The 27014-nt window shown below is 37.5% G+C and overlaps 6 protein-coding genes and 2 non-coding genes across 9 annotated transcripts; 4 read left to right on the top strand and 4 right to left on the bottom strand.

The window, feature by feature from the left end:
- Window positions 1–251: 251 nt before the first annotated feature.
- On the bottom strand, window positions 252–6461 carry LOC111803140 (Transducin/WD40 repeat-like superfamily protein). Its single transcript, XM_023687424.2, has 9 exons — window positions 6178–6461; window positions 5950–6052; window positions 5644–5751; window positions 5444–5553; window positions 4966–5073; window positions 4830–4875; window positions 4445–4576; window positions 1134–1226; window positions 252–484 (listed from the first exon to the last, which is right to left on the bottom strand). The coding sequence occupies exons 1-8, from the start codon at window positions 6384–6386 to the stop codon at window positions 1143–1145; spliced, it is 900 nt and encodes a 299-aa protein (XP_023543192.1). The 5' UTR covers window positions 6387–6461; the 3' UTR covers window positions 252–484; window positions 1134–1142.
- Window positions 6462–6978: 517 nt separating this feature from the next.
- Window positions 6979–7052, top strand: TRNAI-AAU (transfer RNA isoleucine (anticodon AAU)). The gene has a single exon. It is a non-coding gene; the product is annotated as a tRNA-Ile (tRNA).
- A 956-nt stretch (window positions 7053–8008) lies between these two features.
- TRNAI-AAU (transfer RNA isoleucine (anticodon AAU)) lies at window positions 8009–8082 on the top strand. Its single transcript has one exon. It is a non-coding gene; the product is annotated as a tRNA-Ile (tRNA).
- A 1262-nt stretch (window positions 8083–9344) lies between these two features.
- On the top strand, window positions 9345–12557 carry LOC111804407 (putative mediator of RNA polymerase II transcription subunit 26c). Its single transcript, XM_023689201.2, has 9 exons — window positions 9345–10586; window positions 10685–10753; window positions 10883–10965; window positions 11088–11158; window positions 11276–11325; window positions 11407–11440; window positions 11545–11669; window positions 11953–12049; window positions 12145–12557. The coding sequence occupies exons 1-9, from the start codon at window positions 10194–10196 to the stop codon at window positions 12258–12260; spliced, it is 1038 nt and encodes a 345-aa protein (XP_023544969.2). The 5' UTR covers window positions 9345–10193; the 3' UTR covers window positions 12261–12557.
- Window positions 12558–16954: 4397 nt separating this feature from the next.
- Window positions 16955–18933, top strand: LOC111804178 (WAT1-related protein At5g64700). Its single transcript, XM_023688894.2, has 5 exons — window positions 16955–17168; window positions 17252–17314; window positions 17802–18330; window positions 18446–18597; window positions 18676–18933. The coding sequence occupies exons 1-5, from the start codon at window positions 16996–16998 to the stop codon at window positions 18833–18835; spliced, it is 1077 nt and encodes a 358-aa protein (XP_023544662.2). The 5' UTR covers window positions 16955–16995; the 3' UTR covers window positions 18836–18933.
- Window positions 18934–19330: 397 nt separating this feature from the next.
- LOC111803296 (uncharacterized) lies at window positions 19331–20308 on the bottom strand. 2 transcript variants are annotated; one of them, XM_087127396.1, is made up of 2 exons: window positions 19958–20308; window positions 19331–19736 (listed from the first exon to the last, which is right to left on the bottom strand). In XM_087127396.1, exons 1-2 carry the CDS (start codon window positions 20165–20167, stop codon window positions 19407–19409), a joined length of 540 nt encoding a protein of 179 aa, XP_086983522.1. In that variant the 5' UTR covers window positions 20168–20308; the 3' UTR covers window positions 19331–19406. The 2 variants fall into 2 exon arrangements, with proteins under 2 accessions (XP_086983522.1, XP_023543402.2); XM_023687634.2 differs by having other exon boundaries at window positions 19331–19742; window positions 19958–20299.
- A 1013-nt stretch (window positions 20309–21321) lies between these two features.
- LOC111803295 (uncharacterized) lies at window positions 21322–22171 on the bottom strand. The gene has a single exon (XM_023687633.2). The coding sequence runs from the start codon at window positions 21950–21952 to the stop codon at window positions 21383–21385; it is 570 nt and encodes a 189-aa protein (XP_023543401.2). The 5' UTR covers window positions 21953–22171; the 3' UTR covers window positions 21322–21382.
- Window positions 22172–22702: 531 nt separating this feature from the next.
- LOC111804423 (WAT1-related protein At5g64700) lies at window positions 22703–26040 on the bottom strand. Its single transcript, XM_023689225.2, has 7 exons — window positions 25566–26040; window positions 24701–24763; window positions 24497–24613; window positions 23931–24168; window positions 23699–23857; window positions 23062–23213; window positions 22703–22978 (listed from the first exon to the last, which is right to left on the bottom strand). Exons 1-7 carry the CDS (start codon window positions 25742–25744, stop codon window positions 22840–22842), a joined length of 1047 nt encoding a protein of 348 aa, XP_023544993.1. The 5' UTR covers window positions 25745–26040; the 3' UTR covers window positions 22703–22839.
- Window positions 26041–27014: the final 974 nt, after the last annotated feature.

The following is a 27014-nucleotide window of genomic DNA, read 5'->3' as shown; positions in this document are numbered from 1 at the left end:
TGGAAGGCAGGTCCAACTACTGACTTGTGTTCAACACAATCTTCATTTACTTTTGTCAGTGTAACCCAATGCCACTTGATTCTTGTAAATTTGGTACACCAAATTTAAGGAATCAACCTTTGTTTTGGCTCTGTAATGAATATGTTTCTGCACTTTCTTCCATTTTGAGGGCAAACAAAGTGTCTTACCATTGCTGATTGCCTCTCTTCCAGTTCTTTACCTGATGATTTGATGGATGATTTAGACACTGATAAAAGGAATAAAGACTTCAATTCTAAGGGTCAATGAGTGAGAGTTGCACAAACTGTCATAAAACAATATGGTTTCGTCGTCCGAGTTCGGAATTGGAATGGACAACAAACAAGTTTATGAGCTTTAGCTGATACCCATCAAGGACTAAGTTTGAGACATGGAGAGGGTTTGGATGATCAGTCAAAAAGCAACCAGATATTACGTTTCGGTTACGATTGGCATTCTGCAGAACCTGAAACAAAGCACACAGGAGATCAATCTAAATGCCAGAAATCTACACAAGAAGTTCCAGAGAATGGACAATAAATATTCAACTAATTCACTTGAAATTATCAGTTTTGAGATACAACTTTCAACAGAAAATGGTCTAAAACGAATTGTAATCCACCAGGTGAAAACTCTTGTAAAATGCAGGCTGCCTATGAGTGTACGTAATGGGACTGTATCAGGTAAGGGTAGAACAATAAATTAGGGGGTTGAGATTGTTTTAAATCTCTTGATATCAAAACCTATCTTATCTTGTACAGCTAAGACTTGTAGGGTAAACTGAATTCAAGTTTGAGACCCAAAGCAATAAGAAACAACTTTTCAGTCAAGTAATCAAACGTTATCAAGCAACTTCATTAAGTTAATGACCCAAAATCATGAATTATTGTACTCGTAAGGATTCTTATTGTCAATCCGTCTATGTCAATTTGATATTGATTGATAAATTAATATTCAGCACCATTATCGTGGCTCTTAAACACCACAGGTTTCAAACTCTAATAATTCAAGATTGGAATAACTGCATTAAATTGTATCAAGAAGTGGAAAATTAAACACCTCAGATCAGCATAATGTGCATTATTAATAAGTTGGGTAAATTCATTTCTCCTTACTCTTGGTCCTCATGTCTTCCAAACCCGAATCGTCCCGTCTACCGAGGCAGTTATCATACATTTATCTTTCGGGTGGTAACTCACACTCGTCACCTGTGAAAAGGAAAGAAGCCTCTGTAAGTATCTGTGTATTTTAGAACCATCACCATCGCCTTAATTTCCATCTTGCTGTACTTGTATATGAGTATTTAGATAACAATGTTTTTTTGTTTATCAAATATGTATATATATTAAAATAAAAGCACTTTCTGCACAAGAATGCATTATGATTATATACAATTTCATAAATATAAACGTTTTTTTTCCGATAATGATAATACCCTGAATGTACTTTACAGAATCCTCAAAGTTCAGTTTATTTTCTATGCCACTTAATTCACATCAACTAAATATTTCATTATAAATTACATATTTAACTATAAGGAAAGACAATACATTCATTAAATTTAAATTCAATTATTAGAACAACTTAACTTAATTAAAATTTTATATAATCAAAGTTAATTTAATTTTAGTGCAATTATACTTTAATTAGTGTTCAATTAATTGTAAAATGAGATATTAACCAATTTAATAGAAATTCATTTGATATAAATGTGGGTACAGATACAAATTAATTCCATGTAGCTATTTAGTAGTGAATGACATCAATGTATTGATAATTATTTTTAGCATAAAATTGAAAGTAAGGAATACAGAGAATTAATGAAAAAGATATAAAGGGAAGTGAAAGACAAAAATGTCATAAGATGATGATCTCTGAATGTCATTGCATCGATATCCTACGTTCCTAAAAAGAAGATGGAATTAGGGGGTGGAGGGGCACCTAACATTAATGAAGAATAGAATGGTCTCATTCAATACTCTATTGACTCAAAGGAAACAATGACATTTAAAACCACCCATCGGTTTTTGCTGCAGCTCTTCATCCCATGATTCTAACTTCCGAGAGAACATTTTTAACCAACCCCTGAGCTAATATTATTCAGGACATCAATTGTGGAGAAAATCCAACATAGGCTTCAAAAATGGAGGTTTTCTTTTCATCTCCAATGGAGGTAGGCAAGCACTCATCCAATCTACCCTTTCTAATGTCTTTGAATTATCTATCCTTGTTCAAGATGCCAACCAAAATTGCAAAAACAATTGAAAATATTATTAGGAACTTGCTTTGGGAAGGTGCTAAGGAAGATGGCGGATGCACAGGCGAGTTGAGCAAAAACTCAACTTTGTCTTCAACGGTTGGTTTAGGTATAGGCAATCTCAAGCATCGAAACAACGCTCTTTTATCTAAATGGATATGGATATGCCTCTGTGAAGATGGTGCTCTTTGGTAGAATGTCATTAAAGCAAAGTACTACCCTATGGCCGGAAACCAATGTTGGCAATATCTTCCAATTTAGGTCTTCAAAAGCTCCATGGAGATCTATTTAGCATGATGTTTGGGATGGTTAAAACCTATATTAGAAGATGTTTGGTCAAGGGTATTCACACCTCTTTTTGGCATGATGTTTGGGTCAATGATACTGAGTTGGCCCCCTTGTATTGTATCCTAAGCTGTATAGGCTCTCCAATCGATCTAATGCTACTGCGGCTGATGTTTGGAATGCTGAAAACGAAGTTTGGGATATGGGGCTTCGAAGGAATGTTAAAGATGATGAAGTTGTAGAGTCGGCACCTCTTTCCTATCTTCTAAGTCAATTCTTTAACGACTTTGAATGATTCCTGGAATTTAACTCTTGACCCATCTAAAAAGTTTACAGTTTGCACTTTGATGGATGCATTAGTGAAGCCGAGAGGTCATGTCACTAAATCATTATAAGAGTTGACCTAACAAAACAGTCCTCATATGGAAACAATCTGAAGAACTTTAAGTTTGAGGGTGCTAGGACGAGGTCTTCTAAAGTGCCTGCAAGGCAAGCAACGAACTTGGACTCCACTAATAACTCATCTGATTGGTAAACTTTCTCTCCAATAAAACAATCCTCTTAACCTTTCAAGATAGATCAATGATAAAACGGTGTACTGTTGAAGGAAGTGACATAATGTTAGGCCCATTAACATTACTCACAGGTGTAGAAGAACGTGATTAAATGCCTGGTATGACAGATGTCAGTGGAATCATTCAACTGAGCAGGAGATCAATTTCCAGCCCCATTCTTTCTCATCCACACTAGACAAAATGATCAATAAAGATGGTGATTTACATACAGATTATAACACTTGAAAAAAAACTCATTTCACACAAGTTCCTGATCTGTCATAGACTCCTAGACGACTGCTTGATTAACTAAGCAGAACCACCATTACTCAAAGCTGGCTTTGGAATCTAAGATATCAGTAAATCTGGGTTTAACTGGTGAATTTTTTCAAGACAGCATTTTGCATGCATAAAGGAAATTTCAAGTTCTTGATACCCTTGGACTTAGCCAATGCCCACTCCAGTTTCTAAGCCTTAATGAGTAAGATATATAAACCCTTCCTTGGGATGCTTGTAGGGGTCGTTTCTATGACTTACAAATATAATTGTTTAACCTTGAAAGAACACATGCACTTGGCTACATAGAGACAAAGAGCATTTAGGTGGTGATGCCTTCAATCAATCCGAAGTTAAGTCTTCTACCAGAGTGTTTTCAATCTTGTCAGGTGCTTGTATTAGTGCATTCAAGTAAATTTTATCCAGCTTCTACAATGTGCAGATGGCGGTTGATTGGAGATCTTGGTGTGAGTATCAAGTAGAGAATGTGTGTGATTTTGGCCCAATGACAATTTTGTTGTTATATCCATGTGCATGGGGGAGCTTAGGCTGTGCCCACAGTTCGTCACCACATCCCTAAATTGTGAGAGTGCTTCTATGTAGACATGACCTTGCGAACAAGACTAAGTTGACCAAACAATTCGCACTCTTCTTTATGCCCATTTGTATTCTTTCATTTTATCTCAATGAACGATCAATTTCTAATCCAGTTGATGGAGTAACAAACATAGGAGCTAAACATAAGCATGCATAAGTTGCAGTGTGTGAGATTTGCAGATGCATGCAGTGTAAATATTGACTACCTATAATTTGTGCAAAAAAAAAAGCTGTTTCAGTGTCAAATCACACTCACTACATTCTAAAGGTCATCTATTGCCTACTAGAACATTATTAAAGCTCAGATAAGAGGTCTAGAATGAAAACTACGGAATGAATATGCAGCTTTTTTTATTCTAAAAACTTTATCATAAACATAAAAAATAACTGAGAGAGAGAGAGAGAGAGGGATGCACTAGATCACATAAACCGAGCAGGTGAAGGAATAAAGACTTACAACAGAGGAATGAGCTCGAAACTTGGAGACAACAGATGCATCTACTAAATCCCAGAAATAAATGTATCCATCCTCAGATCCGCCAGTTACATGCGCATCAGTATTCGTAAGGCAGCAATCCAGCTTGTAAGACTAGTGAAAACACCAGAGATGTACCGACTAATAAAGTATGATAGTCAAGATTGAAAAATAATTGAGGTGTCTAAATTTGAAGAATATGATGAGAGTACGCATAAAAATTACTTCAAGGATCTATAAGAGCACAGATGGAGTATAAATTACAGGAAAAAATAATGATGACATACCCATTATTCCTATAAATTTGATTGTTAAACAAACTAAATTAAACGGAGTATGGCACTGCCAAGATTCAGATCATGCTAACCTTACAAGTATGGCCCTTGTATTCTTGTAATAGCTCACCAGAAGACCTTACATGAAAAAAAACCAGTTTAAGAGTTTTGAATATTAATACACACGCGTGAAGAAACATTTTACATTATTACAAAAGTTAAACATACCTGTCCAATAGTCGGAGAGTTGAATCTAAGCAACTAGCTAATACGCAATTAGCATCATTGGACATGGAGATACAATTTACAGGCTGCCCCAAGTTATCTGATATTTCTCTATTCATAGAAAAAAAAAAAAAAAAAAAGACGAGTTGTCATTAGCGAATGCAAGGGGCTTCTCGTCTTTGCCTAGTTTAAAAACTTATTTTCAAAAACCAGTTTCTTTCTTCCATTTTTTTCTTGGACGAGAAACAAAAATCTACCCACGGCACACAACCAAATTGTTAAAGAAGAATCCTTTGTGAGGGAATCAAAAGTAACAACACTATCTTATTTTAATAAATCATTTAGCTAAAATTCTGGTTTGCAAGAGAAGTTAAAAAAGCTCAATTGATCTTCATTGTAAAACTGATGGGATGTTGTCATAACAATTGCAATCCTAGCAAAGTCCCCCCGCCCACCCCCCACCCCCCACATGACTACATACCTGCCAATTCGCATGTCAAAAGTTCGAACAGTGCCATCAACACTTCCTCCAATAATTTCACTTTTTGTTAAGCAAACAGACATTACACTGTCTGAAAATGTATCAATGATCTGAAGAACAAGCAAATAAGATAAACAATCGACTAGACTGACAGCTAATGAAACTTCTTGAGAAGTGAAGTAAGAAGTAAAAATTCAAACCTGAATTGGCTCAGTGCTATGAGATCTGCAATCCCAAGCACGCAATGATTGATCATAGCCTGCTGAGACTACGACAGAAGCATACTCATTAAATTTCACAGCATTCACCTAAAATAGAAAAATGTAGATAATTGCAAGATTACAAGAAATGAAATCAAGTAAGACGAATTTAATTCTTCCAAAGGCAGCTTGAATAGAAGAAAAGAAAACAAAGATTACGAAGGATCCAACTGGAAATTTTCAATAAACTGTTAGATGGTTCGAAAATTGAACTTGAAATCATAAATATAAAAGAACACGGTTAACCTCGCCATCATGTCCCCGAAATTTCCGAATGACGCGGCCTGTAGATACATCCCAGTAGAAGACTTGCCGATCACCGCCGCATGAACATAACTTGGAGTTGTCCCTAAAGCAAACAGGGGAACATACATACAACACATACATTAGTTGAAGTGCAAACGAGCCCTAAAATTGAAATCTGAGGAACACTCCAATTCTTCACAGAAAAGGGGAAGAAGATAAAGGAATTACGGGGTGACATGGACGTCGCGGACTTCACGGCCATGTGATTTGTAGGTCTTAATGTGAATACCACGGTGAGGATTCCAGAGGCGAATGGTGCGGTCCTTGCCACAGCTGAGGCAATAATTGCCATCGCTATTGAACCTCGCAGCTAGAACTCCACCTTCATGCCCTTTCAGGACATTAGCCTCCTTCGTCGGTAATTCTGATACACTCATACTTCTCCGTCCCCGCCTTTACAGCCTCCTTCTTTCAATGAGATTCATCGCCGGATGGCGCGCGTACTCAAATTTAAGTCCCTTTTAAGGAACTACGGAAAATACGAGATTAAAAAAAAAAAAAAAAAAAAAAAAAAAAAAAAAAAAAAAAAACATCAAAATCCTAGATATACATACGCGACCAACTCTAGGGCATAACTCTAATACCATGTTAGGCATCACGATCTCCACAATGGTAAATTTAGGGCATGACTCTAATACCATTCTAGGAATCACAATCTCGATATGGTTCACTTTGAGCATAAGTTTTCATGACTTTACTTTAGGCTTCCAATAAAGGCCTTATGGCAATGGAGATAGTATTCTTTTATTATAAACCCATTATCACTTCCTAAATTAGGTAGACTTTCATCCAACACTTTTCTCGAGGTCGAAGACTCAAATTCACCTCGCATAATGTTCCGAATTAATTAGGTTGATTAAGATATACCATATTACTTGTGGTAAATAAAATGAAAGTTATCGATTAATAATAATTGTGCTCTGTTTTATTTATGAGAATTATAATATTTTTTATGTAGGAATAATGTGTGGCCTATTAGCTCAGTTGGTTAGAGCGTCGTGCTAATAACGCGAAGGTCGCAGGTTCGAAACCTGCATGGGCCATCTATTCTTTTTTTAAGTAGTTCGTTCTCCTCCCGTCCACCCCTGTGCTTCTTATCCTATAGTAACGTAACACGAGGAAAATGAAAATGGGCTTTGGGCTTTGTTACGGGCCCATATGTTGCGAATATTAACGTTCTTATTTCTTCTTAGATTTTATTTATAATAATTTCATAACCAATAAAACTTATTTTAAATTCATTTCGATTTAATTTAAAACATGATTTCTATCTTAAACTATTGTTATGGTGGTTAAGATATCAATTACGGTAATTAAGGTAGCATGAAGGTAAATTTCAAGAACAATTGTTTATATAGATAATTGTTTGAGATTTTTAGCACTTTTGGAAAGCAACTCAATTTGTTGGATTGTTAAAAAAAATTAATTTATCTATAATTTATAATTATTCCATAAAATTTTAGATAAAATATATTAAAAATTTCCGAACATATACAAATTAATCTATAATTATACAATTAAGTTGTAATCATAATAAAATAAAATAAAAATCTTTATCAACCAAACAAATAAGAATTGTAACTTCTAACATAGTTCAACGTGACCATATAACTAAAGACAACTAAACATATGATAAAATAAAAAAAAATAACAATAAAAATAAGTTCCATCCCTCTACTAAATGTTCCCGTAAAGGAAGAGGATCCCTATAGACCGAACCCATACTCTAATGGAGGATAAGGCATGCCTATCTACGTTTTTATCGAGCCCTATCTCCACTTTAAGTTATTGGGAGAACCCAAGTATCAGATATACGAACATGTTTTTTTCTCAACTAATTATCAAAATTGGAACAGGTAGCTGATATGGTTGAAAATTCAAATTTTAATGGGATTAAATGGAAGTTAGGTAACTAAGACATACTGATTAATAATAATTATGCTGTTAAAAGTGTTTTATTTATGAGGCTTGTATAATTATTTATGTAGGGATAACGTGTGGCCTATTAGCTCAGTTGGTTAGAGCGTCGTGCTAATAACGCGAAGGTCGCAGGTTCGAAACCTGCATGGGCCAACTATTTCCTTTTTCATAATTCGTTCTCCTCCCGTCTTCCTTCACGCTCTTGTGCTTCTTATCCTTTAATAATCCAACACGTGGAAAATGAAAATGGGCTTTGTGACGGCCCATATGTTATCTGTGCAAGTACCAAGTTCTTATTTCTTCTTAGATTTTATTTTTTATAATAGTTTTATATCTAGGAACTCTTGCATTCTCCTCTCCAACCGAAATGAAATCGCACAATCCACTCCCTTAGAGGTTTAACGTTCTCACTGGCACACCGTATAACGTCTAATTCTAATATTAGTATCTAGCTCTAATACCAACTGTAACGGTCCAAGCCCACTGGTAATAGATATTGTCTACTTTAACTCGTTACATATCGCCATCAATCTCACAATTTTAAAATACACCGAGTAATAATAGATTTCCATACTGTTACAATGAATGTTTATTACTTCTCTGTGAAAGTAAGTGGCTCGGTGGGCGCTTTGGGTGGGAGGTATGTCTAGCACCGAACTCCCAATTCTGAGAGGCATAGAGGGCCACAGCGGAGGGCAGCCCTGCAATCCCGGCCCCCACTAATCAGCATCACCACCCCTCACTCCATCACTTGCTTTAACCTCTTTAAATGCCCATATCCATATCTCAATCATCTCCACTCTAATAATTCAACCCTATTAATTTATTTTTATGTATGCCCTCATTTGCCTTTCCAAATGTGAACCTTCAAACCAATTTCTTACCGTCGTATATTTCAACGAGTCAACCTTTTGAACGTTGCTTTAATTTTTCAACCTTTTTCTTTTGTTTGTATCTCGGGAGAAGACAGACAAGACTCTCTTCCAAAACGCTCTAATAATAAATAATTTGATCGTGTAGTGAGTATCTATAACGTAGGTCAAGAGACAACCTTAAATTAGATACAGGCCTATCCAATAATATAATAAAAATAAAAATGATTAAATTTAAAATTATAGTACAACACAAATTAAATATTTGGAGGGGCAATTTGTTAGGATTATGGTATTTAGATTAATCTATGTTTAGTAATTAAATAGAATTAGATAATAATTAAAAAGGATTTAGGGAAAATGAAATGAAATGAAGTGGAAATTATAAATTTGGTAAAAAGGGGAAAGGTGAGGGGTTTAATTCCAAAATTAGTAGAATAAATGGGCCTGGATTTGGGCCATTAATGTGAGATTATTTTTTGTACCACGCGCCAATGAATGCGAGTGGGGAAGGAATTGGGACGGTCAGAGCTGTGAGGGGGAAGAAAAATCCTATCTGGATATAGGAACAAATTTCAACCCAACACGCTTCAATATTCTCTTTTCACATTCCCTCCATTCTTTCTCAGATCAATTTCCGGCCGTCGTTTCGGTTCAGAAGCTTTGGGTTTCGTTTTCATGGCGGAGCTCTGTAACAATTTGAATATCGCTTCTATGATGAGAATGATGCATGAGACAATTAACTAAACCGGAAAGTCCAAAAGGGAACAGGAAAAGGAAAATTCTCGATTTGGGTTTTAATTTTGGGACATTCTTTTTCTTCTTCTTCTTCTTCTTCTTGTTCCAGCCAATGTAAATTGCCTCATCGAACAATTTCCCTGTGATTTTTTGGGGACGAAATTCGGCTGTTCCTCGTTTTCTTGAGGAATATTCCGCGGTTTTTGTTTTGGGTTCTTTTTAATTTATTGTTCCAGTTTCTTTTTCTTGTGTTTTTTGTCTGTGTCTTGGGTTTTCGTTTCGAGGAGTCTTCTTCTTCCTTTCGAGGGCCACTGTGAATTCGGATTCCTGAAAACGATCGGTTTTTAACTTTTGTTGAGGATCGAATCAGATCTATTCTGCGTCATTTGGGTTGTTTGTTTTTTTTTTTTTTTTTTTTTTTTTTTTTTTTTTATCCTTTCAAAAGATTTCCTAATGGATTATGACGATTTTGCTTTTCCGCCACTGGGTTCTCTCTGGAATTTCTAGCGTTTTGAATAGTGAACTTCCTTCTTAGATCGGTTTATGTTTTCAGAGTCCACTACTGAAAACGAGAAGTACAAACGTTTTTCAGATTGTTTATCGGGAAGATAACCTTTCTCAATCGCCGATTCTTCTTATCGGATTCACTATAAAATGGTTCGGTTGGATTTAGATGATTTCCGGACCATATTGGATACAGCCGGTGTCGATGTTTGGACCTTCATCGATACAGCTATGGAGGTTGCTTCATTGGATTACGGCAATCAATTGAAGAATCGGAGAGACGGAATCGTTGAGAGGCTCTATGCGTTGACTTCGCCTCCTACTCGATGTCGGAATTGCGATACGGATCGCTATAACGACGGCCGTTCTAATGGCTGTGAAATCAAACAGAGCCCCGTTGAGGCCAAGGAAGCTTCCCCTTCGACGCCGCAGTTCGTTGTAGTCGAAGGAGACGACGAGAGAGTAGACCCGTATGGAGGTTTGTTTGATGATGAACAGAAGAAGGTTTTAGAAATAAAGGAGCAGCTTGAAATTCCTCACCAGGTATTCTTCTTTTGATTATGATTATCTAGAATTGTTTGATTGTTTTTTGGGGAAATTCTCTTAACTTACCCAATTGGTGATTGTTTGGCTTGTTTCAGCCTGAAGATGCCTTGGTTGAACTGCTTCAAAACTTGGCAGACATGGATATAACATTCCAAGCTCTTAAGGTGATTGTTTATGGTGTTTTTTCTTGTTCTTTGTGAATGTAATTCTTTTGAATTTCTGGGTTCTGTTGCTTCCTTCTTCTTCTTCTATGTTTCTTAATTGTTCTTGTTCTTGTTCTTGTTTTTGTATAGGAAACTGATATTGGAAGGCATGTGAACCGGTTGAGGAAGCATTCATCTAATGATGTTCGCAGATTGGTGAAACATCTTGTCAGGTTCGTATAAGCTTTACAAATGGATAAAATGGTTGATGCTTGGTAAATTTCAGAGAATGGTTGGTGAATCATCAGCTCAAACGGTGTTAATAACTTCAATTTGTTTTGGTGTTGTTCATCAGAAAATGGAAGGAGATTGTGGATGAATGGGTCAGGTTGAATCAGCCTGGGGAGCAGACAGCTACACTCATAGGTAGCAAATATATGAACACCAGTTTTAACTTCATGATTCAATTCATTCAAAATCTTAATCTTAGTCACTCTGTTGCCAAAAAATTTAGCTAAGAATGGTTTCTACTGTTATTGACAGCTGATAGTGACTCACCCCAGCAAAAGGTGCCTCAAAATGGTTATCACCAGGTGAACGGAAATCATTGATCTTATGGGTTCGGATGTTCGTCTTCTGTACGATTGTGTTTATAATGTTTCGTTGTTGTGTAGGTTCCTGATTTTGCATACTCTCCGAATCCACACAGTGAGTATTGCATTATAGTGATATGCAGACTTCAGCTTCTTGTTTCACTTGCCTTCCACTGATTTGGTTTCTCATTTTGTCCCCCCTTTTCTTTGTCTTGTTAGATGGAGGTTCTGGGTCAGATAGAAATAACGTAGAACCCGAACCGAAGGGAAAGTCCGTTCCAAGAAGAGATGCCCCGCCAAAACCAGCACAACCGGCTCCAATGTCGTCATATACTCCTCAAAATGTATGGTAACCAAATTAGAGTCCTTTAACTCTATGTTTGGTTGCCAAAAATGGAGGAAGAAAATTGAACTTACGATTCTTATGCTTCCGAAAACATAACAAACTTAACTCAAACTGCATCAATTGTGTTGAAATTTGACAAAATTTGAGTGGTAGGTCTAAATTTTCTGAGGTCCTAGATGATATGCCTGGTCTTACTTACAGTCTGCCAAATTTGTCTTCAGCAAATAGCTGTTTTAGGAAGATTTTCTTATTATGTCTATTGAATTGATGGCCATTTGCAGAGACAGAAAGAACAACAGAAGGAAGCAAATTTTGATTCCCAAAAGCTTGCATCAGCTAGAAAAAGGCTTCAAGAAAATTACAAAGAAGCTGAAAATGGTTTGGCAACAGATTTCTTGCCTTTTATTTCGTTTCTGATTCTTTTCGAACAAATCAATACTAATTGCTCTGCTTGTCTGTTTCCTTCATCGAAGCTAAAAAGCAAAGAACAATCCAAGTAATGGACATTCATGAGATCCCAAAGCCAAAAAATACCTTCTTCTCAAAGAACAAAGGCACCGGCGGTGGCTCTCAAGGCAGACATTGGTGATATTTGGCAATGCAGCAAAGCAACATCTTCAAAATTAGGTCTCGGTATCGTCGAAACTGGAATCGGTTTATCATCCTTTCTATTTGTTACCTTTTTGATCATTAAAATTTAAACTGCTCTATCAAGCTTAAAGAGAATCAAAAACTACTTTTCGCGTAAATTTTCTCCTAATAAGCAATGCTAATGCTCTGATATATTGTTTATTTAGAATCCCCAAGTCTTAAAATCTCATTGGTGTAATTGGATCAACTTCAAATATAAAACTCAAATAGGAGGAAGGCCTTGTTCTTATGTCCATTGTTGTTTTCTGGTTTGGATCATATCAACAGGGGCAGCAGGGTAGAGGGTAGAGAGGTGGCTCATTAGTCATATTTGACCTTAAAAAAGATTATTTATTACAGCAACTTAAGGTTTGGGGGCCAACACATGTGGATGGGGTTTGGTTTGTTGGCTTGCAAGTGGTCACTCCCTTATTTTCTTGATATAATATTATGGAACATGGGGCTTGGCCTAACATAAAGAAGGGTGGTTTTCCACATACAAAAAGCTTCTACTTTTCAAGGGTGTGGGGTAGAGGATGAGAAATTTGATGCTCATTCAAAGATCTTGAAGATATCTCTTTTTGACAAAGGATAAATCTCGCAAAAGCTGTATATTTCATTAGTGTTTGGACTTGAATCAACCTTGCTTTATGATATTCTATGTTTGAATAGGTAATTTAGGGTGTAAAACCAGTAAGGGGGACCTCTTTTTACCTTTAGAATCTTTCCACTGTGAAGTGATTTATTTACTTCAAGAACAACACCCGGTAGATGCTTTCATAGCTTAAAGCCACCCAATGTGATTGATGATAAGCTTAATACAATGCTTTCGTACTTTCTTTTTACTGCTTGGTGATTATGATGTTTGCTGTTGGATGGGGTAAAGATGAAGAATAGTTTGGTTATGAGAATGGAAATTGGCCAAGCCGTTATTGTTGACTATTGACTATTGACTATTTATTATGTTGTTCATGAGTTGCTTTCAAGGAATGATAATAGTCCATTATTATCATAAACAAAGTCTTGAATGACAGCAGAATAATCCCTCTTTTTGGATTACATGTGTCTGTAAACCCAGCTGTTGGTTAAGACTTTACTTAAACAACCTCAAGCTGTAAAACCGTGTCATTTAGCTGTAAAGAGACCAGAACCATAGATCAACCACTGTCTTGTGGTTGCGTGGTTCGCTGTCGAATGGACCCTTGGTCCTACGACTGTAGAAGATCGTTCTCATTCTCGGGCAAGTTCAACCTCTGTTTTATAGATTGTAACTGTGTCGTTGAGTTGTAAAGAGACGAGAACATAGGTCAACCACTGTCTTGTGAGTGGTGTCCTATGACTGTAGAGGATTGTTCTCGTTCTCCGCAAGCCTGCCCTGCTCACTTCTTTCCTAGCATAGTAGAGAACCGTCTGCTATCGGGACTCGGGACTGCCAGCCCAATCAGCATCAGAGAACGCAAAGAAGGTGGTTAATGGTCCTGTAGTGACGAGAACCCTTTATATATTTTAAGAAAATTACAACGAATACTAAAAAGAAAAAAAGATTACAAATATACCAAAAATAGTGGAGAAGCTTTCATTAAAATTTAAAAAAAAAAAAAAAAAAAAAAAACATAAAACTATCACACAACGGTAAAAGAAACTCATTTCATGTGTTTGGGCCAATTTTTCGGCCCAAACTGAGAACGTTACTTTAAACTAGGCCCATTCAGTTAGGTCCAAAAGGTCGGCCCAAAATGAGAACGTTACTTCAACATTGGGGCCAACGTGGAATTTACCAATAATCTTCCATTAAACTAGGCCCATTAAGTTAGGTCCAAAAGGTCGGCCCATGATCATACCAATGGTCCCATAATAATAATAATAAATAATAAATAAATAATACTGATAATGAGGCCATGATTTTTCTTTTTCTTTTTCTTTTTGTGAGTGGGAAATTAGGGAGAGAAAAAGAATATAACCCTTCTCTACCACCTATTTTAGGGTTTCATGGCGTTAAACTGAATAATATCATGTATAAGTTTTTTTATTATCGACCATTAGTATTAGGGTCATGATTATGATTTAAATTTAGTTGGTCGTGTCGTGTTCTATTTGAGTATTTTTCAGACATGATAAGAACAAAAACGAACTCTCATTATTGTTCAAGGGAAGACTCAAATGAGGTATATGAGCCTAAACAATTATCTTCGTCTCCCGATAACCTTTTTATTTTTGTTTTTAAAGATCTTGAGAACATCTTTGAATCCGATCAATTCTTGGTCGAGAGTTTCTTTCCCCTTTACACAGATGGAATTGATTTTGGATGATAATCAGCTTTCTCTGTACCTTTAACTTTAGGCTAAACTAATGCATTAAGATTCCTTTTTCTTTTCTTTTATCTAATTTCTTACCGTATATCATTCATTACTATATTATATAACACTACAATAATTTTATTGAATATTGTAACAATAAATAAATAAAGGAAAACATAATGTAACTCAATTGATATGAAAGATTCTTAGATATATCAATTTGAGTATAGCTTAACTCGTGAGAAGTGTTGAGATGGATAGAATCATTTTTAGAATCATTTTCGAATACTGAAAATGAAACTCGGGAAGGAAGCTAACGTTGATGGGATAGATGTCTTACATTTGATTTGACTCATTTGATTGGAAGCAATCTTAATCTCATCTATCTCAATCGAATAAACTTCTTGAGTTTATGGGATGATTAGTTGTTGCTTTCGAAGCATCAGTGGAGTACGAATTCTTGAAACAATGCAACGATGACTTAAAATGGTATGATAGTTTATAAATTTTTATTATGGGTCCGAGCCAGAATGTCGAAAGAATCAAGAACAGTAAAAAGGGGAAAGAAAAAGAGGCAAAACCTTGTCTTGTGTTGTAGGGGTCTTCATATTCTCTGGTAGAGATAGCTGAGAAGACAAACAATTGTGGAGGGCATTGGGGATTGTTCTTGTTTTGGACAAATAACGTGTGTGTATTTGAATGGATAGAATGCCCCAATAATGAGTTCCATATACATGTATTTGAAGCACGAGGAAGGCAATTAGATATGAACATTCATACTATCTGAGCAACTTGAAAGAAGAACAAAGGGATAAGTTTGGGACATCATGATCATGATATCATTCCCATTAACCAAATTCTAGACATTGAATTGACTTGTAAACCCACCATGCAACCCACTTCCTTCATTTCTTCATTTTTTCAGTGCTTCATCATTGTAAACCTTTTATTCCTTTGTAAATTTATTTGTTTAAAACAAAATCTAGTAGAATATTAGATGATACCCCTAAAGTTAGTGATCTCGTACCAGAATTTTCACTGTTTCTTGTGTTTGGTAAAGTAATTTACATAAAAATCACATTTTGAATGTGAAATTTTACCTCGGTTAGAGAGGGGAACAAATCATTCTTTATAACGGTGTGGAAACCTCTCCTTAATAGATAAGTTTTAAAACCGTGAAACTGATGGCGATATGTAATGGGTCAAAGTGTATCAGAGCTAGACACCAAGCGGTGTGTCAACAAGGACGCTGGGTCTCCAAACGAGGTGGATTTATTGACAAAATTTTAATTTTTTTTATTCTTTCATATTGTGAACGACGATGGTATCTATATTGGTCATAAGGTAATGAACTTCCTTGTTTGATAAGTTACTAGCCGCACGAAAAATGTAATGATTTGGGCACGGTCTCGAAGAAAAGTTCAGTGAAATAGACATGTCGACGAAGATATAAACTATCTCCACTTGGACGAAAAGACCTTAGAAAGCTTTAATAATGTTCCCTAAAATTAGGTGGAGGCCGAAAAAGGTGTTATTCTAGGGACCGAGACGCCATTATGATCATATATCGAGCCGAAGTTGTAATAATTTGTGTAATGCCATTACTTTTAATTTGATTCATATTGATTCTGATCTTTATCACAAAATCAAGTATCCTTCTTTTCCAAAACAAAAACTCTGTAAAGCTTTGAAACCAACAAGAAATGGCACCAATCATACTCTAAATTACAACAAGACAAAGCGGCATGCAAGAAGCCTCTTTTCTTTAAGCTAAAAAGCCACAAAGTTAATGTGTATCCTATGAAAGGAATATTACATGGGGTAGGGAGTCCCCCACCTAATCTTCGTCCACGGGTCCCGAAACGAAGGAACCTCTACTCTTTAAGGGTTTGGTCTAGAGATATTCATAAGACTGGTGGGGCAGGACAGGAACGAGGAAACCTTCCCCATCTCCGTTCCTACCTCTTTTTCATTTATTTTTACAGGGAACGATGCGAGGATTCCCCTAGATAATTGAACTCAAACCCGGCTAAAGAACGTTGATTTTGTTTGTATTTCGTTATAAATATCGTAATGGGCCAAGAACACAACCAAAAGAATTGCTAATAAATGAAAAAATAGCATGAAATAAAAGGAAGAACAAAAAAATCTGCCCAAAATCCCTTTTGTAGAATCAATTATAAAGCACTTTAAATGCCAACCATTGCTGTCACACATCGCATTATTATGATCCAAATATAATGAATCTGAACTCATTTGTAAGTAAAAGATAAAGCGCAATAGTTTGTGGGTTCTTTTTGAAATTCATTTCTGTTCATTCACCTCCCTTTTGCCCCTTATTTAAAGGCAGCCCCAAACAATGAACACTCCAAATTATCAGCCTTACCATCACCAAATATGGCTTCCAACAACCCTTACATCGTTGCATTTTTCATCCAAATCACCTACGCAGGTATGAGCCTCATGTCCAAGGCCGCCTTCGCCTCGGGTATGAACACGTATATCTTCCTATTTTATCGTCAAGCTGCTGGTACTCTTGTTTTGGTCCCGCTTACTCTACTCTTAAAAGGGTACGTTTCGTTTTCATTGTTTTTTTATTTAGATTTGTTAATATGAACATAGCTCAACTCATTTTATTGCAAATATGTTTCAGGAAGGAGAAGAGACCGTTGTCTTTGAAGCATTTGTGCCACATTTTTGTCATTTCATTGATAGGGTGTGTATTAATGTTTATCATTAATGTCCCAAACATTAGGAATTAGAATTATCCACAGTGGTATGATATTGTCCACTTTGAGCCTAAGCTCTCTCATGGAGATGTTGTATTCCCTACTTATCAACCCGTAATCATTCCCTTAATTAGCCAATATAGGACTCCCTCCCATTCTCCCCTCGAACAAAGTACACCATAGAGCCTCTCTTGAGGCCTATGGAGCCCTCGAACAGCCTCTCCTTAACTGAGGCTTGACTCCTTTCTCTGGAGATCTCGAACAAAGTACACCTTTTGTTTGATACTTGAGTCACTCTTGACTACACTTTCGAGGGTCCCAACTTCTTTGTTCGACATTTAAGGATTCTATTTAAGAATTTACAACTCTCCAATGTAGGACTCACTCCCAACGATCCTCAACACACTAATGTATATCAACTTTTTATTTTATTCAACGAATCTTATTCTAGTCTCAATTATGAATTGGGTTTAGGATCACTCTAGCATTGGATGCATATGGAGTAGCGATTAACTATACGTCTGCAACATTGGGCGCCGCAGCTTTCAATTGCGTTCCTGTCACCACATTCTTCTTCGCACTCATACTAAGAATGGAGAAGGTGAAGCTAAATAAAGCAGCCGGGATAGCAAAGGTGGTGGGCATAATGATATGCATGACGGGCGCCGCCATTCTAGCTTTCTACAAAGGCCCTTATTTGAGCCCAATTTTGAGCCACCACCAACTATTCCACCACGTCCAAACCCAAACCCACCACCCTCCCACCTCCCAAAACACATGGATGATCGGCTGCTTCTTCCTCCTCGTCACCAGCGTCTCTTGGGGGATCTGGTTCGTTCTCCAGGCTCGATTCTTGAAGGAGTACCCGCACCCGATGGAGTTCATGTGCGCGCAGACCGTGATGAGCACGGCTCAGACCTTCTTCGTAGCCATCGCCATGGAAAGAGACCCTTTGGAGTGGAAATTGGGCTGGAATGTTCGACTCTACGCTGTGCTCTATTGTGTAAGCTCAATCAAACCACGACTTGTTGTTGGGCTTACCCAAAAATGTAATCTTTACTTATAAATTCATCATTATTTCCTAAATTAAATTAACATCTGGTTAACATCTGGCGCAGGGCGTTCTGGTTATTGGCGTTGCAAATAATGCGCAATGTTGGGTCATCCGAGAGAAGGGTCCAGTTTTTCAAGCCATGACGACGCCGTTGAACTTAATGGCGACAATAATTGGTTCCCTATTGCTACTTTCCGAAGGAATTTACGTGGGAAGGTAATAAATTACGGTAATTTAAGCAGTAAATTTTTGTGTTAAAAGTTACTGAATTTAGTGTTGTTGTTGGGATGACAGTATAATTGGAGCATCGTTGCTGGTAATGAGTCTTTACAGTGTTTTGTGGGGTAAAAGCAAGGAGCTTGTCACTGCTCCAAACGACCAACAACCGTCTCCACCACTAAAACAGGCTGATGAGCCGACATGTCGGTCTGAAGTCAACTCCACGTTAGTCTAAGCAAAAGCTGTGATGAACTTGTTCGTGATATTTAATTTCTTCTCTAAAATTGTATTTTGGTTACTAAATGCAATACAATTCTCCTATCAATTTCAATATTATGAAATGCATTTTCCATTTATCACTATAATTATTAAGAAAAATAATTATATAGTTTTGGAAATTATGAAAAATATTATAAAGTTTAAAACTTATATGAATTTAGAATCAAAATCTTGAAATAAAATAAAAATAAAATTGTCCCTGCAGCAACGAACCGGCTGCAGGGGTTTGAGCCGCACGCGCGCCGCACACGAGAATACGGCTTTGGGTCGGCTGTCGGGTCGGCTGTCAGGTCGACCACGGGCTAAGTCGTGAGTCGCTGAGTCGTGGGCTGATGGGCTGCGACTATGGGCTTTATAGTTGGGCCGAGGATGCGCAAGTGGGCGAGAAATTGGGCCGAGGACGAAATTGGGCCAGAATGCTAACTGGGCTGATGGGCTTCAGATTCAATCATTCTCAGAAGACTGATTTATTATTACTCGGTTTATCTCAAAAAAAGGAAGAAAAAAAGTGACACACCAAGCTTTTCTTAATTGCTGATTACTTTGATCACTGGTTCCTCTGTTTCAGTGGGTTTCTCCGGCGACTCTGTCTTCTCCGGCGGAGGCTCGTTCTCATCGGAAACTTCGACTTTGGTATTGCTTTCAATTGGTTCGGCATTTTCTGTAACAGAATCGGAAACTGGTGGCTCCGGCTCCGGTGGGTTGGTCTCAGACGGCTTCTCCTCCGTCGGAGGGTTTATTTTCTTCTCTGTTTCCGGTGGGATAGTTTCAGACGGCTTCTCCTCCGGCGGTGGGTTCATTTTCTTCTCAGTTTCCGGTGGGATCTCTTCCTTCTCCGATGGATCCGCTGCTGCTGTCTTCTCCTTTTCATTAATAAATTACATCCATTTTTTAAATTAATAAATTTATTAGACATTAAAGGGAAAAAAAATAAAAGATAAAAACAGGGGCTGACAGAGAAAAGACAACCACCATTGCATTATTACTCATGTTCATCAAGATTCTTTTTTTTTTCTTCTTTTTTTTTTTCTCACGATCCAAACAGATTAAAAAAAAAAAAAAAGTTCAAATAAATTACCTGATCATTGAACAAATGGCTGAGACAACGAGGCTTAGAATCCACCTTGTCTTCATCGACGATCTCCGTGCCCTGGGCGTCGCTGCTGCCATTCTCCAGTTTAGTTTCGGGCACCGTCTTCTCCGGAGAAAGCTCCGGCGCTGGAGCCGGTGCCGGAGCGTCGCCGGAGTCAGCCTTGAGAACCTTTGGCTTCGTCGCACAAGCTCCCATCCTTGTGTGTGTATGTGGGTGAATGAAAGTGTATGAGAGAGAAAATGGGGGTAATGATTTATAGAGAGAGAGAGGAAGAGGGATTTCGGCAACTTGGGATTCCGACAATTCCTAAGAAACAACGAAAAACACAAATAATTATGGGAATAACCTATGTATCTATGTATGTGTCTATATAACAAAAATATCTTCTTCTTTTTTTAATAAATATTTTAGTTTTTTCTACTATGTAATTGGAGCGGACGGTAAAATAAAATAATGTGTACAGTCCCTATTTTAAATTGTTTCATTAGAAAAATAATATAATTTTCTTGTTTAATTTTAATAATAGTTGAATGAAATAAGTTAATTCAGGATAGGTGTCGGATCAAAGTGTCCCACGTCGGTTAATTTAGGGAATGATTATGGGTTTATAATTAAATAATACACCCTTCATTAGTACGAGATATTTTGAAGAAGCCCAAAACAAGCTCATGAGAGCTTATTCTCAAAATGGACAATATCATACTATTGTAGAGAAAAAAATGGTTCGGTTCATGTATTAGGAACATTTTTAGACGACCAATCCAATGAATTCTAATGTTACTACTCAACCCAACTCTACTAAATAATAGAAGGTCGAGTTGAGCTGAGAACTCTACCATTCGAGCTACTAGCTCAACCCGTATACACCCGAAAATTTTGGGTTTGGGGAATATTATGGGATTTTGAGGAATGGGTTTGTTATGTTGTGTAATGATACAGGTTTGGCCGTATTGGAGAAATGGGCTCGCCACCATTATTTTTGGGATGCGTAATTTTTCTCTTAAATAACCATCAAAATTAGAAATTAATTAATTAACTAAGTACATATTAAATTTCATAAAAACATGGAAGCAAAGTTTGTGGGCAGCCATTAGCATATAATTAATCATTTCCTCCGATAATAATTCACACATAAACAAGAATCATCATAAGTTCAATATCTACAAGTTAACGAATGTTGTTTTAAGGGTTATTATTGGATCGTAAATGAATAAGTCAAAAGTCGTTTCAAATCATATAGCGATTTAAACTTAATTTTTCGAGTCGAGCATGGTTTCACTAGTTTAGACATGAATTATCGATCTACCTACGAACATAGGAAGCTATTATTCAAAATTCTAGACTAAGGATTGAAAAATTAACCACCATCATACATTGTATTTAAAATCGAGAAAAATGGGGGAAAAAAAATCAAGAACAGAGAAGAACAACAGAGGAAGAAATCATAAATCCATAGATGAAGATCAAGAACCCGAAATGCAGAGCCCAATTCCTCTTAAACTTACCCAAATAGCTCTCCGGCGGCTCCTGGTAATGAATCTCAAATTCCTCATCCGCGGCGCCGCCATCGAGGCCTCCGCCGGCGGTAGAGATCCTCATCTTCATGAGTTGGAGCTTCTCAGTGGCCAAACCCAGAGTGAGTTTATGGCAACGGCGCTGATACTTGAAGGCATTGATGCAGCGGAGGGTCTGAGCGACGGAGACATAGAAAGTGAGATGGGAAAGGGAGAGGAGAGCAATGGGGATCCAGCAATGGCGGCACTGGAGGCGGGGGGAAAGGGATTGGGCTAAGAAGATGAGAGCCAGAAAAATGAAGAAGAGGTGGAAGAGGTTGTGGAGCTGTTTCTTTTGAAGATCTATGGCGTGCTTCTTCTCTAGGGTCTTCTCGAAATGGAGCTGGATTAAGGTGTTCAGAGCCTGGAGAGCTGTCTCTGTGGAGATTGATGGGTGTGGCCGAGTGTGGGCTTCCAAATCCGCCATTGATTACGAGCTTGCTTCAATCTGAGATGGAGGGATGGATGGGGAACCGGCAGAAAAGGGATTTGATGAATCAATCCGTGAAGAATTCAATAATTTGGGGCTTTTTGTTGTCGACAAATTTTAACTAATCTTTTACCTCATATTTATTTTATTTTTAAATTTTAATAAAAAAAAATTATTTTTTGTGATAGCAAGTTCATGTAACACCCCATCATACTCGTAGTCACTCCTCTGATCGATGTGTGGGACCCTCCAATCCACCTCTTTTGAGATTCGGTATATCTACTTGCGCACCGCTTCATGTTCACTCCCCTCTGGGGCTCGGCCTCCTCGTTGGCACATCGTCATTCGTTCCCTTCTCTAATTGATCCACCTCCTTCGTGACCCAGTATCTTTGTTGGCACATCGCCATTCGTTCCCTTTTCTGATTGATCCTGACCCAGTATCTTTGTTGGCACACTTCATGTTCACCCCCTTTCAAGGCTCAGTCTCCTCGCTATCACATTGCTCGATATCATTTGTAATAGCCCAAGCCTACCATTAATAGATATTGTCTTCCTCAGACTTTCCCCTCAACGTTTTTAAAACATGTCTGTTAAGGTAAAGTTTACACACTCTTATAAAGAATATTTCGTTGTCCCTAATCGATGTGAATCTCACAGTTCGTGATAGTTTTGTCACGAGCTCGATTGATGTTCAAAAAAGTTCTCTCATTTTAGCCTCCTGTATTTACTCGAGATTGAACCGAGATTAAACGAGGACAAAAAAGAATTATTACCATGTGTACAAAAGCTTACGATCCAAATTCATTTGAAGCATTAGATGAAAAAACCGAGATCCAAGGATCCGAGACGTGAATTCTCATTAGAAATGAATGTGGTTGGAATTCAGATGTGATCTATAATTTCCTTTTGGGGTGGAACAGAAGGATGGTTCTTGGTTTCTTCATCGCTGCAACTCATTTCCTTCCTTTTTCCCCATAGAACACTGTAAAGGCTCAAAACCAGCAACATGGCGCCTATGGCACTGTTCATCACACACCCAGAAGAACCAAAAATGGGTTAAAATGGTGAGTAATAACAATAAGGAATGGACCATCCCACACTCACCTCCCCAAGCTAACTCCATCGTTCAACAGCAACTGTGAACCAATGAGTGTAAAAATGAGGTTCAAGGGTGTGGTAACAGCTTGGAAAACAGGGCCCTTCTTTTTTATGACCCAACTTGACAGAAAGTTTGCAATGCATATTACAAAAGTTCCCTGCAACAACGTTTTCAGTAACAATAAGCTATTAGAGAATGAAACGAGCCTATTTTTACTAGTTTTGCTTTCGGTTTTAACCAAAAAGATCTCGTGTTGATGAAGTTAGTTGTTGTTGTGAGATCCCACGTTGGTTAAAGAGGGAACAAAATATTCTTTATCAGGGCAATGGAAACTTCTCCCCGAGTACCAATGAGGACGCTGGACCTCGAAAGGGGGTGGATTGTGAGATCTCACATTAGCGGGACTGGAGAACGAAGTTTTATAAGAGTGTAGAAACCTCTTCCTAGCAGATGTGTTAAAAAAACCCTGAGGGAAAACTTGAAAGAGATAGCCCATAGCAGTGGGCTTCGGCTATTATGCTCACAGCCACTTGAAGATTGCATGCATGTACATGGCTAAGTTAAGAACAAGTGAACATCTTCAATTTTATAATGATTCACTTTGAGCATAAACTTTCGTAGTTTAGAGAGAGAGATTCGTACGCAATAAAGAACAGAAACGAGGCGAATGTTCCAACCGAGCTGCCACTCAGAAGTGTTTCGTTCCACTGCAATGGCCACAACAAACGACTGCAAAGCGCTTGACAATGTTTGTCCACACGTTAACACGAGTGGCGATGAGCCCGTCTTCAAAATCAATGCCTGAAAATATACGTTTAAGTTGATGGGTTACGATAACAAAAGACGACAAAGAAGGTGGAGTTTGGTAACTAACCTGAAGAACAAACCACAAACCCCATGAAATGCAGGCGAAGAGAAGCAAAAAACAACCAAGAATCCATGTTTTGGGGGAAGAAACATGAGACTCATGGGTTTCAAAAAGATGATAATGGAAGAATGGCTTCATGTATGGGCCTCTGTAAAATGCAAGCACTGCAACCCCTGCAATGCACACAATTATGCCTCCAACCTTTGCCATTCCACTTGCTTTCCTTATCTTTACTTCCTCCATCCTACATATACATACGAGCGTTCATCAAACGAGATCATAATTTTCTAACAAGCTAGCAAATATTGTCTTCTTTGAGCTTTCCCTTTTGAACTTCCCCTCTTTAAAACACGTATACTATGGAGAGGATCTAGCCCTACTCTAAACAATGCTTCGCACCATCCGGTGACTGACTCTGATACCATTTGTAACAGTCCAAGCCTGCTTTGGCCTGTTACGTATCGCCATCAGCATAAAACGCATCTATTAGGAAGAAGTTTCTACACCCTTATAAGGAATGCTTCGTTCCCCTCTCCAACGCGGAACTTTGGAGAAAGATTATGGTTTAGAACCTGAAAATAAGAGCAAAGAAGAAGGTGGTGACAGGGAGACAATTGAACGCTGCAGCACCCAAAGTTGCAGAAGTGTATTTAACGCCTAACCCATAAACATTCAAAGCCAGTGTAAACCTGCACGTTTTAAACACAAATGATTGCTGAAACGATCCATGAACAATTTCAAATTCAGAGAGTAAATTTACTTATAATTGTACTGACCCTAAACTGGCCTGCATGAAAATCTTGAACATCACTCCTACTGATAAGCCTGCTATTTCCTGTCTGTAATCCATGAAAAAACAAGAAACCAACTGTTACGGGTATGAAAAGATCTCGTGCGAATGAAGATAATTATCTCTTGATTATGCATGTATGATCTTCGAATCACTCACGGCCACTTGAGGATTGCATGCACATATGTGGCTAAGTCTAGAGCTTGGTTTTGAACCAGTGAACCTCTACAACGTCATAATGGTGCATTACGAACGACATGTTTCACTAGCTCCCACCCCGTGTTAGGCCATTAATTGGGGGACTCTACAAAGTAGTTTAACAAAGAAATGTATGGCTTTGGGGTTGACTTTTGAGTGAAAATCTGACCTTTAACAGCAGTCGATTAGTCCAACTAAAAGATGTGAGATTCTTGAAATATGAACCAATACCCCAATTTTAGAAGAAAAATGGCTAGGACTCTGTAACGGCCCAGATCCACCGCTAGCAGATATTGTCCTTTTTGGGCTTTCCCTCAAGGGTTTAAAACACGTCTACTTTGGAAAGGTTTCCACACCCTTATAAATGGTGGTTTGTTCTCCTCCCCAACCAATATTCAGAATGGACTTTTTCTTCTTTTCTTTTTCGGTATTATGTCGCCCCTCCCCTGAATTCAAAAAAGAAGATGTGACTTTGTCTGTCCTTCAGACTGTGTTTAACCTAAATTGGCTCTCCCCTCTCATGATAATGGTGTGATATATTCTGCTTTGGGTTAAGCTCTCGTAATTTAGTTTTGGTTTTATCCAAAAAGACGTTAAGCTAACTGAGAAAATCGTCTCTCGACACGAAAAATGAAGCTTAAGTAATTAGTTACCTTTTGAAAAATATGGTGATGGGCAGCAAGAAGAGAGTTCCAACAGCTTGCCTGTAGAAAAGGAAGATATAAACATTCATACCAGAAGCAAAGGCAGCCTTTGACAATAGACTCATCCCAGCAAAAGCGATTTGGCAGAGAATAGCAGCCAAGTAAGGCTTCTTTGAGTCCATTCTCATGAAACCAAACAACTATTTTGATCCCTCTTCCCCTTCAGCTCTGTGTGTGTTGTTTAATAAGACCAACAATCCAACCATCACCATTCAATAAAATATGTAAGTGCTTCATCATAATTGGAAGATTACTTTTCTAGTGGGAAAAGTTTTGTTATTGTGCATTACACACACCTTTATTAATGGTTTTGGGTTCAAGTCTACCAATCTGTTAGGATGCCTTAGCTGCATACATCAATGTACTTCCACTTAACACCTATCGTGGAGCTAATAGACAAACTATGATCAAACATCGCCACTAGTAGATATTGTCCTTCCTCGAAGTTTTTAAAACATGTCTGTTAGGGAGAAGTTTCTACACCCTTATAAAAAATGCTTTATTTCATACTTTATTAATATGTTTTTTAATTAGACAAGTTCTAAGGAATCATTTTCTAAAGTAAAGATCACTATCAAACGGAAAGTATAAAAGAAGTGGGCAAGTTCTTTCTGTTGGTGATAATTTCATGAAGATTTAGTCTTTTAGAATCATTTGATTCTAACAAATAAAAAGGATGGTTAGTATGGTTTTGATTGATAAAATAGAATAAAGAGGTTGGCCAAAGTGCAATTCCAGCTTAACCTCAACTTCTACAGATTAATTTATAACAAAAAAAGAAATGCTTCCCAAGCCCCTCAGACAATACTTGTGGTTTTTAAAAATACAAACCAGATTCGAACATTACTTGACTTTGACGTATTACATAGTTCTTAAGGTAGATTACAAGAATTCCCTACAAAGATTAACTCAAGTTTGGTTTGAATCTCGAACCTGGAGACATAGATTCAATGGGTTTAGCACATGCGAAACTCAAAAGAATGGATACAATTCAAAATGTACCCAAATATTGCTATCGACAAAAATAAACATGCACGTCAAATTTTTCCTACCCAAAAAGTTATATACTATTAAAATCGTGATATTGTCTTTTACGTGTAGTCATATAACATTGTTTTCAATCTTGCTTTCAAACTCTCTCTACTTCCGTTTTTTAAGACTTTCTTCTCAAAACGGAGCAGGAGCTTGAGCACACGTTGCCTGACCATAAACAACACAATCTTAACGATCTTAAGTTGACTTGATTCACTCAGTACTGAGAGTGAGCCGCACAATTGCCAAATCCAAGTGCGATAAACATCATTTCATTGTGATTGTGACCATCATTTCAAATACCCACTTCTAATGACCTTAATCACCTTATAGGTATTGAATCTCCCAATAGTTTCTTTACTTTTC

Source organism: Cucurbita pepo, chromosome 10 (genome assembly GCF_057944985.1).
Source record: "Cucurbita pepo subsp. pepo isolate OVF chromosome 10, ASM5794498v1, whole genome shotgun sequence".
Taxonomy (NCBI): domain Eukaryota; kingdom Viridiplantae; phylum Streptophyta; class Magnoliopsida; order Cucurbitales; family Cucurbitaceae; genus Cucurbita; species Cucurbita pepo.
Note: the sequence above shows the minus strand (reverse complement) of the source record. Positions and strands in the feature narration are given on the sequence as shown.